The following is a 19,216-nucleotide window of genomic DNA, read 5'->3' on the forward strand; positions in this document are numbered from 1 at the left end:
GCTTTATTATTCCGTTGACAAAATGTTTTCAATAGTTTTAGCTAGCAATCATAACCGTCTTCCACATTTAACTTCATTCTCCAGACTGGTAAAAGAATTATTGCTGTAATGAAATATTCAGGAGATTGTAATATTGTCCCCCTTAATGTCTATGGCAGTTACAGTCATGAGTAGAACAGTTAGTCTGTTCTAAGCGATTCTCTGTGCCATAGTTTCATCTTGAAATGTGATGCCCCGCCAACTCTAATTGCTTTGACATTTGACATGTGACAAAAATAAAGACAGTATGGACAGGGTCAGAATACTCTGCGCCATAAAAAATAGCATCATGCTAACCCAGTTTGACAACACTGTATCCGCCGTTATGGAAACCATTTGGCCACATCCCTCCTTAAGATGCCAGACTGGGGCTCCAAGCATTTCAGATGTCCTCAGAGACGCCTCATAAACCAGTTGGTCATGTGCTCAAGTCTAAATCCACTCCACATATCTCTAGGAATACTTGTAAGTGGGAAGTGGGATTATTGTAGTATAAACTGAATGTAAAGGGTAGCATGTTGGGACATGACTTCTGACCCTAACTGCTGCTAACAATGGTAGAGAGGCATGCTGTCCACATTAAGAGTCTGGAGTGGAGTCTGGCTCTGCTTAATATTGCACACAATGTCCTGATCTATCACCGTGACCTAAAATAGCAGCATGTAGTGTTGACATATTAATAGGAGGTCAAAGATGTCTGGTTGTGTCCTTTTACAAGATATTTTAGTCCTCTGGTGGTTTAGATTAATTGTTACGAAAAATTACGAAAGCTGATTTATTTTACATGGAGCAAGTTGCCTCATTGGAGCCAGCATTGTGTTACCATTAACGAAATAGAATCTTTTTTTGTTGATATTCATCAGACTTTTTCCTGCATCCTTCACAGTTTTGATTCCATCCAGAGCTGCGTCCAGCAACTGTCCGAGTTCCGCTCTCACTCCGGCTCCCTCCTCAGGTGGCTGCAGACCGTACAAGAACAACTTCCTGCTAAAGAGCCCACCCTAAGCACAGAAAGCCTGCAGAGAAGAGCACAGCAGCTTAAAGTAGGACTGTAGTCCCCTCTATTTACAGTGCTCTGACATCAGTTTCTGATGTTAGTGAGGTGAGCTGTAATTAACACGTCTCATGGATTTACTTGTAGGATCTACTCACAGAATGGGAGACCCAAGGAAGCCAAGTCCAGGAGCTGAACAAGACCAGTTCACAACTGGAGAACTTGATTATCAACATCACATCTCCCAAGAATAAGACTGGTAGGCAAAACAACATTGTGGAGGTTCAGGGCCAGGGCTCCTTTTTTGTTTGAAGCTAGTACTTCATGTTTCCACTATGAATATTTTTGGACTCCAAAGATAATTCACTCAAAAATGAAAACTGCCACCATTTACTCATCTTCATGTCATTCAAAACTAGTAAGAACCCTATAAGAATATATATGAATATATGAGCAAAAAAGCTTGTTTTGTGTTCCTGATTAAAACAGTTTTATGGTGATTTTGCACCCTTTCCCAAATAATTTTGTTACTTTATGGAAAAGAGCAACTGGTACATTATTAAACTTTTCTCCTTTTGTGCTTCCAAAGTCATGCTGGTTTGGAATGACATGAGGGAGGGTTTTTGAGTGAACTATCCCTTTAAGCATCTGCCACCTTCCAAACTACCAATTTTCAGCATATTATGTTTGTGTCTCTGTGTGTAAATCCTCTGTGTTGAGTATGTCTAGCTGCTTCTGTATGTGTGTGCTGCGCCAGCATGCCTGTGAATTATTGTGGCGTTGTCTGAGCGTGTGTCTGTGTGTCTTTCTCCCAGGTGTTTCCCAGCTCAATGGTGCTTCCAGCCCCAACAGTGTTAATGGCATTCACACCTGTAAAGGTGAGCTTCCTCCATACCTTTAGCCAGTGAGCTGTGCAGCATCCACATCACTGGAGGCTTTTCTCTATTAGACATTTCCATTCCTCTTCACCCTTTTACTCACTCGCCCTATTTTTCTTAGCATTGCTTCTTGTCCTGTTCTGTTAGTTTGCTCTCAGAGTTTGTGCAGATTGGTGTCATCTGTCTTTGTGCATATGACCAATGTGTCCAATCATTTAGGCTTTCTTTCACACCAACAGTGCATATAAATATAGTACAAAGGACTGTTGACACTCTGTTCACATTTTGCAAGAATTAAGTTTGTCCAGTCACTGTTGTCAATATCCAATGTATTGGTTCCCATTGTAATGCATCAACAAAACTGCAATAGTATAATATAATGTCAAAAATAATATTTTAAAGGGTTTTTTATGGAACTTCACACATGAGTCATGGGATGGATATATATATATACAGTGGGGATCGAAATTTAGTACTGTCCTGAGTAAGATATTGTACATAAAATATTTTAACATTTATTCCACAAGACAAAAAAAATGCTGAAATTATTAAAATAACCCCACTCAAAAGTTTGGGAACCCTTGGTTCTTAGTACTGTGTTCTATTACCTGATGATCCTCGACTGTCTTTCTGTTTTGTGATGGTTGTGCACGAATCCCTTGTTTGTTCTGAACAGTTAAACTGAGCAGCGTTCTTCAGAAAAATCTTTAAGGTCCTGCAGATTCTTCAGTTTTCCAGCATCTTTGCATATTTGAACCCTTTCCAGCAGTGACTTTATGATTTTGAGATACACCTTATCACACTGAGGACATTTGTGGGACTCAAACACAACTATTTAAAAAGATTCAAACATTCACTGATGCTCCAGAAGGAAACAAGATGCATTAAGAGCTGGGGGGTGAAAACTTTTGGAATTTGAAGATCAAGGTAAATTGTACTTAATTTGTGTACCGGGAAACATACAAGTATCTTCTGTTGCTTACGAAGGGCAGAACTAAATGGAAAAATTTGGCCAAATTTGGCCATCTTAATTGTGTTCAAAAGTTTTCACCCCCCAGCTCTTAATGCATCTTGTTTCCTTCTGGAGCATCAGTGAATGTTTGAATCTTTTTAAATAGTTGTGTTTGAGTCCCTCAAATGTCATCAGTGTGATAAGGTGTATCTCAAAATCATAAAATCACTGCTTGAAAGGGTTCAAATATGCAAAGATACTGGAAAACTGAAGAATCTGCAGGACCTTAAAGATTTTTCTGAAGAACGCTGCTCAGTTTAACTGTTCAGAACAAACAAGGGACTCATGCACAACCATCACAAAACAGAAAGACAGTCGAGGATCATCAGGTAACAGAACACAGTATTAAGAACCAAGGGTTCCCAAACTTTTGAGTAGGGTTATTTTAATAATTTCAGCATTTGTTTTGTCTTGTGGACTAAATGTTAATATCTTTTATGCACAATATCTTACTCAGGACAGTACTAAATAAAATATAACATGCATTTAGTATGATCTCTCTTATTTTTTGAAAATTACTCATATTTTCACAGATTCTGCAAGGGGTGCCCAAACTTTCGAGCCCCACTGTATACGTGTATATATATATATGTATATATATATATATATATATATATATATATATATATATATATATATATATATATATATATATAAAAATTTTGGCCATTAATTTAAGAATTTGTTCCAGCAGCTTGCTAATCTGTTCCCTGTTTTTAGAAAAACTAAATTTTTAAAACAAAATTCAATAAATGAAAATAAGGAAACAAATTAGTACAATGTGGCAATGATTTACCTAAAACAAAGTAAGGAATTAATCAAACATCCTTGATTTAAATAAAACAAGGGCATGAATTAATAAAACATGTCCACACGACAAGTCGTGAAGCATATTCTTAATTTGTAGCCACAATCAATATATTATGTTCCGCACATCATGTGCAGAACTCAAGATTTTGTTCTTCACAGCTGAATGGATTTTACTACAGTCAAAATCTAACCTTCAGCTTCTATATCATTGCTTGAAAAATAGCACAAACATGATGCAGTTTTATAACTATGTGGGCTTGTCATCGGCCTGCTGGGACTGTACTTACATCAACATTTCTTCACTCTTACCCTCAGACTTGACAGAGATCCAGGTGGCAGTGGCAGATGTGAACTGCAAGTATGAGCAGCTGGGCAGTGACATGAGGGAAAGGAAGGGTAGGCAAGAAGCCTCTCTAGACCTGCGGCAGAAGGCCAGGCAGGCCTCTGAGGCACTCATCCAGTGGCTGAGCCCCCGTGAACAGAGCCTGGCACAAGGGCAGAGCGCCTCACCTTCTCGGCCCGAGGCGGTGCGTGCTCAAGCTCAAGAAACCAAGGTAACTTTCTGAGAGAATTTAATACATCTGTAACAGAGGTTTCAAACTACAGGCCCCTACAGAATAAATATCTGTAATCCGGCAATTCATTTTCTGTAATTTAGTTTTGTCTTTAATGTCATCCCATCACTAAAGGATTGTTAAAGGGGTCATGAAAAGCAATAGTGATCACGTAATAAAAACAGTTACTCACACTTGTGTGTCGCGTCATGACTGTCGGATCCAAAATAGACAGCACAGCATCGTCTTTTAGTTTCAATCTTTTTGAAAATTTCACGTCAAATTGGGCCTTGTTTGTAAACAAATCCGCGTAAGGATGCCTTCAATATAAGCTGTTTTTAGAGTAACTACAAAGTTTTGAGTTCTGAAACGTACAGGATGTTTTTTATAGTACAATGACCTCTTAAAAGATCAAGGGAATTAAGATTTCTCAGTTCATGACCCCTTAAAACAGTAGCCCTAGCCATCATTCCATGTGATTACATTGTGACAGACATCTGACAGACAGGACTGTGTCCAGGTTTTACTTGCTGAGCTTGCCGACCATTCTGGGAAAGTGGAGGATCTAAAAAACATTCTCAATCAGCTAATAACCGATAATCCTGATTCTCCTGATGCTGAGACTTGGAAACGTCAGCTTGAAGACATAGGTCAGTGATGTGTTTTAAGTTCATTTTCATTTAATGAGCTTCGTCCCTGTACCAATAACTAACTATAGCAACAGAATAGTACATTAATATTCATTGCTGGTCACAAGGCGAGAGCTGGGTGCAGGAAATGTAAGGCTGGAAATAATGTATGCTCTAAGAAAAGCTCTTGACCTTCATATCAAATATCCTTTTTAAACTTTTATTCTGGTTTTCCATGTGTTGTCAAAGTGCAAATTTATTGTGTTTTAATATGTTTAAGAATACATTCAGAATGTGGATAATGCTCTCTCTCCTAGACTCGCGGTGGACGAAAGCCAATCAGACTGCAGCACAGAGGCAGACTGAATTGGAAGCGTGTGCTGATAGGCTGGGAAGTTTTGCTGCAGCAGCCAATCAGCTAGGACCATGGCTACGAGAGAAAGAGCTGATGATGAGTGTATTAGGCCCACTGAGTATCGACCCCAACATGCTCAACACACAGAAACAGCAAGTGCAGGTAAATTAATCTTCTTGCTTTGTCTACCAAATTACAACAAATCTATAAATATCACTTTAGTAGTAGTCCTACTTCAAAATGCAAATCAATTATTGATCCATGAAGTTATATTTTATAGAGTACAATGCAAAAATTAAAATCTTGAAACTACAGTTGCTTATATTCTTCTGTATTTAGTGCATTGATGTATTTTTCTACTCACATAATAAAAAAAATGGTTATTGACATCATGTGTGACATCTCTTTCTTTATTAGTTCATGCTACGTGAGTTTGAGACGCGGCAACCCCAGTTTGACCAGCTGTCTCGAGCGGCAGAGGGAATCCTCTCCCCGTCTGGAGATGAGGGTTCTGGAGATGGACAGGATCTAGAGGAGGTGAGGCAGGAGCTGGCAGACATTTCACGGCAATGGGAAGACCTCACTTCTCGTCTCACCGGCCGCTCGCAGAAGATCGACCAGGCGCAGGGAACCAGCGAGCGCTACCTGGCCCTGCTCAGAGAGCTGTCTCAGAGCGTGACCGATCTAAGCGAGAGGCTGGATGCGCAGGCCTCTCTAAGCGCTCAGCCTGAAGCCCTGCGCCGTAGGCTTCAGGAAACTGGGGAGATCCGTGCTGAGCTGGAGCAGAGACGGGGTCAACTGGCCCAGGCTGAGCAGCTGTGTGCAGAGCTCAGCACAATTGTAGCCGAACTGTATCTCAGAGATGAGTTACACAAGAGACTGGAGAGTGTGAGCGGCCCCCTCAAAAACCTAGAAGAACGGGCTGGTGAGTAACAGTTTACAGTTTGGAAATGAAGAAATTAAGACTTCAATATGTTAGTATTTTACAGTTAAATAAATTTTTTTTACTTAACACTTTTTATGCAGATGCACTCTCCAACAAATGTATTAATTATTTCCAAATATAGCTACTCAAATCAAAACTCCTGTGTCTTTTTATTTCGTGGTGTATATCACAGAAAATAAAAAATACGGCAAAGTCAGTTTTTACCCAATATTGTTCGCCTACTGTAATGTGCTTTTTTGTGCATGTACATAATAGTAACTGCCCCCGTCACTGCTGTCTTTCAGCTGATGGCTTGTCCCAGCTGCAGGCCGCCCTGTCCAGCACTCAACAGTTCCAGCAGATGTTTGACGAGCTTCGTGGCTGGTTGGACGGGCAGGCTGGGAATCACACAGCTGGGGTTTCTGAAGCCCTTCCTTGCCAACCTGATGCTCTAAAGACCCTTCTGGCCCAACAAGAGGATCTCCAGCGAGCCATAGCACAACAACGTGGATCCTATGAGCTCATCCAGGCCGAGGGGGCATCTCTACTGGCATCCCTCCCCGCTGGAGATGAGCGCTTAGCCCTACAGACTCGACTGAACATCTTACGGCAAGACTGGGAGGGCATGAACCAGCAAACCTCTAATAAACACAGTCGCATAAAAGAGACGCTGTCCCGTGCTGAGCTGTACCAACAACATCGCAATGAGCTTGTACCTTGGGTTGCAGAATGTGAGGAAAGGGAGGTGGAGATCCACCCATCACTGGATCCCGCCACCTTAGACGAGGCTTTGCAAAAGGCTAGACAGTTAAGTCTGGACTTGGATCGTCGTCGCCCTCTCTTAGAGTCTCTGAACACGGCAGCAGATCAGCTGCTGGAACAGAGCTGCACTGGTGAAGAGGAAGTGAGGGATGAAAAAGCCCAGCTTAATCGCAGGATAGACGGTCTCTCTGAGCGACTACAGGGCCGCACGGCTCAGCTAGAAGAGTTGGGAAGCAGACTGAAGGAGTTTGAAGATGGGAGACTGGCCGTGGAGAGAAGACTCGAGGCAGCCAAGCATCAGATCGAGGTTCAGGAGGCGCTGGGGCCGCAAGCTTGTAGCAACAAAAGCCTGGAGCGTCTGCGTAGCCAACAGGAACTGTTAAACTCTGTACAGTCACAGGTGGTGTACCTACGAAATCTGGCGCAGGGGCTGCTGCAGGATGCGCCCGAGATCTCCAGGGCCGGTGAAGATGGTGGCCAGAGGCTGCTGCAGCAAGCTCTTGATACGGAAAAAGAGTTTGAAGAAGTTACTGAGAAGGTGAGAGAATCTGCATATGATCAGGAGCCTCTGGAAAGTGTCAGGACTGAGGCAGTATTTCGGATGTTATATATATAACCTGATTTGTAGTTTATGTCTGCGCTCCTGTCGTGTTTGCTGAAATAAGACACAGTCTTTTTCTGGCTGTTGGTCTAGATTTGTCTCGTTCATTTTTAATAGCTTGTATTCATGATTTGTAGTCAAAAGTTTAAGTATTTAAGAAGCATTTGATTTTGGACGTTTAATTTTTTTTAATAAATATACTTATGTTGTTAGTGTATTTATATAAATGTATTGAGCTGACTTTCAGAAATATTCTGTGGTCAAGCTCAGACACCTAGCTTTTTTTTTCTTTTTTTTTTTACAAAAATAATTACACAACAAAAACAAAATTATTTGGATAATGTCTCTAGTTATAGAAAAAAAGTTACCTGTCAATTATTGAGGGGTTGCAAGTCAGCCACGTCAACTAGAAATTAATTTTGATATCACTTATTACACTTTTTAAAACTGTTATAAAACAGGATTATTAATTTTTTTAATTTAGAAACCAAAAACACCAGAAAATTGATCAAATCCATTATCAAAACATTTTTTTTCTTGAAAACAATGTCATATCTTGAAGAATGTTTTAACTGGGGAACTGCATTTAGTTAGTTAAGGGGACATTACAGTCTGACAGGATGGAAAGTGGAATTTCAGAAATGGAAAAAAACTATATTTTTATAAACTCTTTTCTCAAGAACACTTGTTAGAAACATCTTAGGAACGATTGAGCATTTCGTAGTAAACTGACAGTACTTTATGTTAAAAGCCCTCAGGGATGCGACCAAACTGACAATATGTGCTTAAACCAAAACAGTGAAATTATTCAAGTTTGTTCATATTCCTATTCAAATATATTAACATAGTCATATTATGAAATATTATGACTTATTATATTAATATGTTCTCCAGTATGTTTAGCAACATATGATTGATATGTTATGATATGAATATAATTCCAGCTTCAGTTACCTGCATGTGTCCCCTCTCTTTCCCCCACAGACTGAGCAATGCTGTTCATCTTTGGAGTCCCGGCTGCAAGGTGTGGGAGAGGTCCAGTCACGTGTGCGAGATGTTTTCTCCCGCCTGGCTGATTTGGACGATGAGTTGGACAGCCTTAGCCCTGTGGGGCGGGATGCTGACTCTTTGGCCTCACAGTCTGATGCTGTCAGGGGCTTCCTGGGTCGACTCGATGCCCTCCGTGGCGAGCTGGAGAGCCATGGTGGAGAATGCACGACTATGCTCCGTAGAGAGGGGAGCTCACCTGATCTCCTGGCCCTCAGGAGAGAGACCGAAGCCCTGAGCAGACAGGCAGGCAAGCTGGCAGAGCGGGGCCAGAACCGTCTGGCACTCATAGAAGCAGCAGAAGAGCGTGTGAAGGAGTTCTACGGCCGTCTAGCTGACCTACAAGGGTTGTTGGGACGAGCAGAGGAGGCGCTGAACACACAGGCTGTCGTGGGCACAGAAGTGGAGGTCATCAAACAGCAGCTTCAGGAATTCAAGGTAGGAAAAGAGTTTATTTTTGTATGTACCACATTCATGATTTGCAATATCAGATTTCATTCTGTGCAAACCACTGTGTTTGTGTACCACAGGCGATTCTAAAGTTTCAGTCTTTAGTCTTCAGTCTCTAAACATGAGCTCATGTGGCACGATGATTACATCTTGTTTTTTCGCTGATATGTAAACAAGGTATAGCAAAGCTTATGATGTGCACCCTGTGGTTTACCCAAGTATGACGTGTTCATGAATCAACCACCTTACCCCTGAATTCAGTGGACATTGATTTGCAGATGATGCAGGATGATGTTCCAAAACCAGTCAGGAATGCTGTTTCAGAAACATGTACTTATTGTGTAAATCACATTAAGCCAGGGTTGCAGGATGTGGGATAATAAATCAAATTGCAATTTTTATCCGATTAAAAAAAAAGTGCATGTTTGTTTGTGGAAATTCAGGATGCACGATATATATCACCCGATATTTAATGCGCATCTGGTCAGTTAAGCCGGTTCTGTAATCAGCTGTTAGTCTCTGATTTCACGTGGAGCAGCATTTACTACACAGAGCCGTTGTTCATTGACAAGCTGCGCCTAATCGCGATCATATTTTGTGCATGTTTTGTGCAGCTTGTCAGTGAACTGCTTTGTGTAGTAAAGGCTGTTTCACATGAAATCACGCAAGTGTAGAGATTTACCACTGATTACAGATCTGGCGTTACTGACAAGATGCGCATTTAATATTGGGGCGATTATTTATTATGCATCCCCAGTGGAAATCTAAGTCATCTCCAAGTTTTTTTTTTTTTTTTAAATGGTTTGCTGAAATGGTTTCGGCCCTCAAGCTTGAAAGGATATGTTTCTCTAGAGCGGGCAGATTAAAGATGTTTGACAAAATCTGGGGCACCTTTCTCAGGTCTATATTTAATGGATATCTTTCCTATATTGTTACTGTGCTACATGTCATTCGATCTTGTTTTTTGCTTTTTCTTTTCCCTTTGCCTTTTCTTTTCCCTTTTCCTTGGTCCGGCTGAGCTTCTTCTGATGGTGATGTGTGATTAGAGTACTTTATCAATATTTGGTGCATGTTCGTGTTGGGGGGAGGGGAGAAGTGTGGCATGGGGTAACTAGGTTGGTTATATTGTATTAATAATATACATATATAGTATGTTATAGAGTGTTATGTTTTTGAAGAAAGAAGTTTTACAAATAAAATTTTTGTGGAGTGGCACAATTTGGTTTATACTGAAAATCAATATTACTATAAAATAATAATAATAATAATAGTATTTTAGTACAACTAAAAAATTACAATGCTAATGTATGGCTTTATATGCAGAGATGAAATTAATGTGGTGCATTTGATTTCAGTTAATTGTGCAGTTCTTTTAGTCTAATGTTTGTTTAGAGACGTTTGCGAGAACATTTTCACACGTTACTTCATTATACACGCTCTCTGAAATCTTGTCTCTCGAGTGTGCTTGTTTAAAAGCAAGGAAAATGTGTTGAAATCTGCGTGGTACTTTTAATTTCTGTTACTGCAGGGTGAAAGCACTCCCTCTTAATGAATCCTTTTTTGCCAACATGTTCTTGCTGTTTTCTTCTCATCACGACCTCTGTGATGGTGGAAGGAAAGAATAAGGAGAGACATGTCAGCTCTTACTCCTCAGAGTGGGCTGCTCGAGTTCACCTATCTTCCCCTGACCGTCTGATGAAATGTCTGAATCTCTCTTACTCATGCCTCTTGAGGGTGGTGAAAGAAAGGAGAGTGTGAGAGTGAAGTGGTGTAGGTGGAAGTGGGAAGGAGTAAAGCTGAGGAAATGACGGATGTGGTGGGCATCAGAGACCTCCAGGAGCAGGAGAGTGAATCAGTGCTGTTGAAAATAAGCCTTGCTGAGACTGAATCATTCCTTCCTCCGCCATGTTTGTTTGCTCAGCAACAACAGTATGACTAGTTTATAAGGCTTTGAGTGGTATTTTGGTAGTCCAGTGAACTTTAACTGAAGGTTTCAAGATTTTAAATGGCAATGAACATTTAGTACTTTCTGAAGTTCTTGGAATTTTGGAAGGGTGAAATTTTTGTCAGTCGACAGTGTCAATATGGGAGCATAAAAAGAGAAGGGGTCAGGTGCAAGAACCCTATCTACTGTAATCCACCCCCTTCCAGCTCTACCCTATGTATTCTGTATATTAGAATGATTTCTGAAAGGTCATGTGACACTGACAATTCACTTTGGTTATCACAGAAATAAATTAGATTTTAAAATATATTAAAAGGAGCTTTAACATTTCAAAATATTAATGCTTTGACTTTTATTGACCTAATAAATGCAGCTTTGTTTGATCAAAAACATAAGAAACGTCTTTTAAAAACATTTTTACAAATCTTACCAACCCCAAACTTGTGATTGGAAAATGAAATGGAAAAAATCAACTAGTAAGGCTATCAGTTTTAATCAGCCAAGCAGGCTGGGTTATTGATCAGTGCTCAAATATGAATTATGCATACCCAAATATGGATTATGGACAATTTATTGGTCTGTCATTAGTTAAATGTTTTATTTTTAATGAAATGCCCTTGATTTGTCTTTATCATGAATTGCTTTGTAGAAACGTACAATGAGGAAGTCTTGAGAAAGTATTTTCCTCAAACTTTTTACATTTTTGAGTATTTCTGCTTTTCTACTCGTTGTCTACCCACTTGCATGTCTCATACCTTCACTCCTACCTCATCTCATCATAGGCATAGCGGTCTATTAAAGCTCCCCATCAAATCTTTAACGATATGGTGGACTGAATGCACACCAGCAATCACCATCCCCATTTCTGCTTTTCATTCTGATATAAATAAAAGCAGGTTGTATAGATGTGTTTCAGAGCGCAGGCAGACAGCGCGAGGGCCAAAAAAGGGAATGAATAGAGAACGGAAGAAGACGTAGCTGAATAAGAAGTGGGTGTTGTCAGTATGGTCTGCAATGAAGCTCATGTGGATGTCTAATCAATACAGGGGTGAAGTAGGGTTAAAGAATTAAGTCAAATCCAGAAAAAAGTGGTGAATGTATAAAATATAAAGTGCAGCGGGCTTCAAAAGTCTTGTTGATGTATTGATGGTTTACACTTTTATAAGATCCAAGTTATTCGATTTTTCTTTCCATCAGGAAATATAACTTTAAAAATAATAATTAATAGATGCTTAATGTACTTAATACTCTTTGTCATGTCTTTCTAAATGCCCAGTCTGACTCTTACTGACAATTACTGCTTCTTAACATTGTCTCATGGCCTTGAAGACCTTAAAATAAAGACAACCACGTATCTCTAACTCACAAAGACAATACAAGTTGCAATTTGGGCTACAACACTAAAAGCAAATCATTTTTATACATTTTCTTATTTTTATACAAATAAATATAAATGTCATTAAATTTTTTTTAATGTTTAAATAATGTGTATATCAATTTTATTTATTTTTCATTAAAACTAAAATACTGACACATTCAGAGAATGTAAATTTTTAATGGAAACTATGCTTATATTAATGTTATGCTGAATGAATATCATTTGTAAATTTGAAAAACTGGACTTTTGAACCCCACTGTATGTTTTTGCATTCTGTAGGTTATTTTTAGGAAGCTACAAAATGGGATCTCATTAATTACAAAGGGGAAGAAGAGAGAAAGACGGATAAAATGTTTTCAGGAAGACATCTTTGTCAGCATTCGTCAATATTCCTCCATCTCTGCCCCATTTCTCTCCTTTCGTCTACCACTTTGCAATAAAACATTGTAGGATAAATTTGAGTGCAGCCCGTTCGTCTGCCACAAAATAGTCTGCTCTCATTTTCGACCCGCTACACGCAAGCCAGACTCCATTTCAAAGACACCAAATCCAAAATGATGTCATTGCTTAAAGGGGAGGAGAGGGGAGGGTGATCCCGTGTGTGCGTGTGTGTGTGTGTGTGTGTGTGTGTGTGTGTGTGTGAGAGAGAGAGAGAGGTTTTTTTGTTGTGTAAGCTCCGTTGGGGCAGCTGCGGGGGGCATGGGGTATTAAGAGAAGGTGTCAGATTAGTCAGTATCATTGTTTAGCTTCTCAACAATGAGTGTATTGAGATGTCGTGGAAATGCGCTGGAGAGAAACAGGGAAACTTGTCGCACTTGTGACTTCATTGTGAAATGTCTTGCTAGTGTCGTCCGGTGCTTCCTGTCTGGATATGTTCTCAAATTGAGCAGCAGGTCGGCGTGTGCTATAGGGTGATAATAAGACACAGAAGGTGTGTTTGTATGTTGTGGGAGTGTGCCCGCAGGTCCATGTGTGAGAATGTTTCTAATTCCAGTCTGTGTGGAGCGTCCGGCATCCCAGCTGTCTCCCCACCCTGGACCCTGCAAACACACTGACACTCGTTCACATAAGCAGGGTGTGGTTGCCCCCTCTCCCTAAATTCCTGTCCCTCATGTACCCTTGTGCGCTCCCATGTCGCCCAGTCCCCGAGCAGCTGAAGCTTGAGCCGGCGAGGTGGGGTGAAGTTCTAGACTGGAGTAAAAACGAGGGCCCCCTGTCCAACTGGGAATTCCTTCACAGGGCTGTTGGGATGAAGGGAAGGGCTTCTAAATCACATCAGGTTGTCCACACTGTCCTCACCCTCGCCTCTTATATCTTCACTCCCTTTATTCTTTCCATCCCTCCCTCAGTCCTGCCGGTTTGTCTTTTTTTATCAACCTCTTTTTACGTAGTTTGTGATCACAGCTTTTCCTCCACAATAACAACTGCGCAGACAATGTCATGACCTTCCCCTCCTACTCCCACCCAAACCTTTGGGGTTTCCCTCTAACATCATCAATCTTGTGACCTCACAGACACATGAAGCAGATTAGCACTGATTATTTTTCATGAAGATTTTATTTATCACTCTCGCAGTAAGATAAAGCCAAGTTCTTGCATTGAAGTACAATGATATCAACATTGTGAATAAAAATGAATCAAATAAAAATAATTTGTGTTAAATCTGTTGCATTAAGGCAAATAAATTAAGGCAATCACTTCAGCTTTTTTTATATTACTATTTTACAATTAAAATTGTTCTACAATTATTTTTTACAATACAAATAAATTTGGCACACAAAATGAAATGACAGACAGATTCTCATTCACCATTTAATTAGTCTTTTGTAGCTTCATACAGCTTTTATGTTTAAGTATTTCAGTGCTACCTGCAGTCTGCTAATTTCCAGTTTATTTTATTTTTTTACTAAGGGGTTGATCAAATTAGGAATACATGGTTAGACAAATTTAATGACAAATTTTCTCTAAATTGACCCTGTTCTATACATCACATGCTGGCATTAGAGTGTATGTGCACATGTGTGTGTTATGTCATGCTCTAGCTGTTCCCATTCAGCTGTTGTGCATTACTGTGGCATTCCATAGAATCGCCCACTTTCCCTTCCAGTTACTCTCACCAAAAGAAATAAATAGGAACTTTAAGTAAATAGGGTGACCCCTTTGACATTTGGAAATAATTACAAAGATAATAATCGGTGCAATAACTGGGTGTGGGAACAAGAGGTTGCTGAAGCAGACATTTATTGTATTTAATTGAATTTATTTGATTTACTTAACAAATAGTTTTAATAATCTAAAAATATTAACTAAGTGTGAAACTAAAGGTCAATGCTGTAAATGTGTTTAAAACTTATTTTATTGCTTTAATTTTGTGGCCAGATCAGACTCCTCTCTCATTCTTAGGAGAGGTGTTTGTATTCCTGTCTGTGCTCCATATGTCTTTGTGTCGGTGGTGCTGAGAGAGAACAATGCACACATTGAGTCATTCAGGTAAAGCCTGGTGGTTAATTATAAATCTACTGCTGAGATAGAGAAAATGAGAGACATGCTACCTAGTAACCAGTGTGGCAAAGGGAATGAGAGAAGAGGGGGGTAGAACCATAACAAACATATGAGGCTTTCGGTACCTTTTACTTTTAGTGCAATCAGGCAGGGAGAAAGAATGAGTAAGAGTGGTCAAGTGACAAAGAAAAAAAACCAACAGGTGCTCTGCTGAGGCAACAAATAGCCCTCTAAAGTCAATAATGTTCTCGGGCCTCGTGCTTGTTTTGCTGAGTGACAGCCAGGCTTTACATGGGGGCCATTTTAGCCACAAAGAACTTGTAGCACTTTACCTATGCCAGTCAGTTCAGTTCCAAAGACAGAGTCTCTTTAGGGGATTTTGGGGCTTTGAACCCCTCCCTCTTCCTGTCTGATTCAAGACTGTGACTCTTTAACCAGGCGTGACTGGCCAAATGACCAGTCACTGAAAGAATGAGGAAAAGCAGAGTGGGGGATGCACCAGTCAAGCAGTCATGAATTTAATTAGTATCAGGAAGTGCGAACATTTAGATGAATTACACCGGTTTAGATTCATTGTTATGGCCTCTTGTTTAGTTTTATTTTGTGTACAAATGTATTTGGTATTATTGTTTATTGTCCAGCTTCTAAGATGCACGTGTCTCGTTTTAAATGAGGCAAGTAATACACTGCTCACTGAAACCTAGTTTGATGTGGGTCGAGGGAGAGAGTACAAGCTACAAGCACCAGCAAAAGGGACAACAAACCTCTTTTGTTCCTGTAGGGAGGTTTGTGTTGGAAGCGGCCATGACAGCTGCAACCCAACTGACACAGAGGGGGAAAGAGTTTATAAGAAAGACAGAGTATTTAGCTTGCTTGACATGCAGGCCACGGGGAGCATGGAGGTTCAGAGCAACAGTTAGATCACTGAGGACGAGCAAGCCCCTCCCCCTTTTCATGCGTGAGTGTGTGCATTTTTCTGCATGCATTTGTGCTTCTTGGACTGAGTGCTAGGAAGAATGGGCAGACATGCTTTCAGTGTTTATTCTCTGCTGGAACTTCTTAAAGGAATAGTTCAAAATTGACTCTCTTCATTTACTGACCCTTATTGAGATCCCAAACCCATATGACTGACTTTCTGCCAAGGAGCACAAAGGGCTATTTTTCTTTTAATCACAAAGAATGGGTACTGAAGCCTTTCAGTAGGGACTTTTGAGCTTTTCCACGTCTTCTGAAATGTATATTAAATATGTATTAAATTTATTTTTTATTTTTATTTTTTTAATGAAAGTTCATTACAGAAGTAGTAATGTCCAATATGTCAGGGAATAATGATTTATATATCAGTCTTTTGGCCACACAAAGCTGTTGTATAACTTCAGAAGGTTCAGAGCATTGCACACCAGTTGCATTGGCCTTTTTACTAGGTGCTTTTCCATCATTTTTAAACGAAATTGAATGAAAAAGTGCCTGGAAAAAAACATTCTCCTTTTATGTTGCAATAAAAAAAATCATGTGGGTTTGGAATGCCAGGAAGAATGAACTATACTTTTACACTTGTGAAAAAAAGGATAGACCGATTGTGATCTGTGCAGTACAACAGTGAAAATTAGGTGTTATAGCACATAAAAATATTAAAAGCTCACACTTTATATTTCTATTTATTGTTTGTCTGGGTCGGTGGTTCTTTTAAATGGAATGTTCATTCATTTTCATGTTACGTTATCCTGGAGCCCCTCATCAGAGGCCCCAGCCCCCACTTATGGTCTCTCCTGACAGGATTGTGTTACAGAAGAGTAGCAGACGGGAATGCACAAGTGGGGTGTTTGAATATGGCAGACTTTTGCATGTCCTCCTGTATTGTTTTGCTTTTACAGAGGACCTATCTGAAAAAGGAGGGAGGGAGGGGACAGAACAGTAAGAGGGAATGTGTGCAGGGGATTTTTGCTTCCACGTGTGGCACTTTATTTGAGGGGGTAAAGAAAAGCAGCCGTTATTTCTTTAATTCCCTCTCAGAAGCTCCCTCCTCTTTCAGTATGACCACTCCCACTTTAGTTATCATTTTCACACTCACTTTTCCTGTCTGTCTGTCTGTGTTTTGTAATGTTGAGTTTGTGTTTTGCCTCAGGCATTTGCTCTTTTTGAGTGGGAGTGTTTATCCCAGCTGATTCAGGTTTATATTACAGCAAAGTGATGAATATAACAAAAACAAAATGAAAATGAGCTGTATCAGTCACACAGTTGACTCGTTGAAGCTCACTGGACACAAAAACTCTTACTGTAGCCACTCGTTTCTTCCATACTATTTTGCATTTACAAAGATGGATTTTATAGTGCTTAGTATGTGATAAGCTGCTCCTGTTATCCAGTGATTCTGCAGAAACGCGTCAGATCCCCGGCTTGGTCACTCCCACTGGCTCCATGGTCCCTCCTCCCACACACTTTATCTTGGGCTCACTCCTCTAGCCTTGTCTCGTCTGTTTTTTTGGAAGAGGAAACCGGCATGATTGGACTACTTCCTGTGTTTTAATACCATAGCAGGAAACTGAACAAACGGAGCTGGATTCAAACAAAAACAGAGAGAGAGAGAGAGAGAGAGAGAAAGGAGGGAGAGAGAGCAAGAGAAAAAAAGAGCTGAGAGTGTGTAAGAGAAAGGGGGAGTGAACGAGAGAGGAAAACTGGGAGATTTTTTTAGCAGCTGCAAACCATTTGAGCTGTGTAGTGGCTATAGAACACAGAGAAAAGCGTGTATGAGAAAGAAAGTCTGCACAAGAAGAAATCAGAGAAAAGAAGAGCAAGGAACTTTCATGGAGCCTAGCTGAGCTCTTGTGTTTGGAATACTGAAAGAAGAAAATAAGGGAAGAGGGAGCGTGTCCGGGGATTGTCTGGAAATCACAGTGCCTGAAGTGCAAGGCAGCACTTGGAATGAAGCTCTGTCTGAGTCTCTGCCTTGTGGATTCAGTCCCCTGACTCTTCACTATCTCCCCGGCTGCACCGGACTCATTGGATCTCCAAACCCTCAACCCTCCTGGACACAGACCTTTTGGACCCTCGGATTTTTCCCCAAGCTCTGGATGAAAGGATTCCCTAAAAGAAATGTTTCATGTTCAAATAACATCTTTTTTACTTTTAATATGAGATGAACATGTCACAAAGAGTGTTGGGTTTCATTGATTTCAATCCCTCGTGCTCCGTCTGCTGAAGAGGACTAGATAAAAGAGGAGGATGAGGTATTTCAGGACAGATGGCTTCTCTTCCTGACATGCTCTATTAATGCTTCGTTATAGGATTAAAAGAGGAAGCAGAAATTGATAAAGAATACACGGCTGGAACACTGGTAGGACTGTCGGAAGCGTGAGTCCGTTACAGTTTTTATGACTGTTTCTTTAAATATACTCTAGTGTTATCAAGTAAGTTTACAGCCTAATTTTTTTTTTTTTTTTTTTTTTTGTCAAGATGCTTTTGGAAATATTTCCAGGGAATTATGGCTACTACATTATGTACGTAGAAGAAAAAGGGAGATGAGAGACAAAATCTCTTGACTGGCACTTTTTGTTTTTCTTTGCTGAACTCAGTTTTATATAACAGAGTGTGGAGTTCTCACCTTAAAAGGAGCCTCATACAGCTTTGGCTGCTACTCTTGAAGATGGTGAAAGTAGCTGAAGCCCCGATTTGATTTTTCCTGTTGTTGCAGCGGGAAGGAGAGTCAAGAGGAAACCGCACTAAGGAAGGAAAGGATTTCGGATTTTGCCCTTGTTTTGAGGGTTTAGGACTCAGCGGTTCATAAAGGAAACAAAGGAATATTGTTCATGAGGGATGTTATTATCCTGTTATGGATTTTGCATGTCTGATTCAGACACTTACCAGCGTTTTTGTATATTTTTTGTAATATTTAGTATGTTACTTCAAAGATTCGTCTGTGGAAAAGAGACACTTCTAACGCTTATCAGCATTGCACGTGCAGATGCCGCCATGTAGCTCTGAGTCGAGGGCTTGTACCTTTTCTTACTCTGACATTTATGCTAGATGTTAAGCATCGTAACGCATTGTTTACTGAGAATTCAGTGCGTGACCTTACATGCCTTTATTACAGGACTCATGGGTGAGCTATAGAAATAGTTTAGAACCTCACTATTGCTCACAGCAGGCTTTGTTTGTGGAATAGTAACCATCCCATCTCAGCCTCTTGAGGGCGCTGTGGTTTGGGATGGGAAAACCTCTAAGCCGCCCGGACTGCTTGCGGCAGAACCCCAGGTGCCTTGGGAAGGGTGATGATGAGGAGGCATATATTGAGGACTGCTATGTACCCCAGCGCTCAATTTACGATACTATGCGCAT

The 19,216-nt window shown here is 40.3% G+C and overlaps 1 protein-coding gene across 25 annotated transcripts in view; it reads left to right on the forward strand.

Moving 5' to 3' along the window:
- Positions 1 to 19,216, forward strand: part of LOC113119418 (microtubule-actin cross-linking factor 1-like) — a 167,392-nt gene that overhangs the window by 113,086 nt on the left and 35,090 nt on the right. For 23 of the 25 annotated variants that reach the window (XM_026288897.1, XM_026288898.1, XM_026288900.1 and 20 more), the window contains 9 exons: positions 926 to 1,082; positions 1,181 to 1,292; positions 1,849 to 1,911; positions 4,049 to 4,287; positions 4,808 to 4,937; positions 5,234 to 5,433; positions 5,689 to 6,196; positions 6,502 to 7,496; positions 8,544 to 9,044. In XM_026288897.1, coding sequence (XP_026144682.1) covers positions 926 to 1,082; positions 1,181 to 1,292; positions 1,849 to 1,911; positions 4,049 to 4,287; positions 4,808 to 4,937; positions 5,234 to 5,433; positions 5,689 to 6,196; positions 6,502 to 7,496; positions 8,544 to 9,044 — 2,905 coding nt within the window. The remainder of the gene's footprint in view (positions 1 to 925; positions 1,083 to 1,180; positions 1,293 to 1,848; positions 1,912 to 4,048; positions 4,288 to 4,807; positions 4,938 to 5,233; positions 5,434 to 5,688; positions 6,197 to 6,501; positions 7,497 to 8,543; positions 9,045 to 19,216) is intronic. The other 2 variants (XM_026288909.1, XM_026288889.1) reach the window with 1 other exon arrangement.

Source organism: Carassius auratus, chromosome 19 (assembly GCF_003368295.1).
Source record: "Carassius auratus strain Wakin chromosome 19, ASM336829v1, whole genome shotgun sequence".
Lineage (NCBI taxonomy): Eukaryota > Metazoa > Chordata > Actinopteri > Cypriniformes > Cyprinidae > Carassius > Carassius auratus.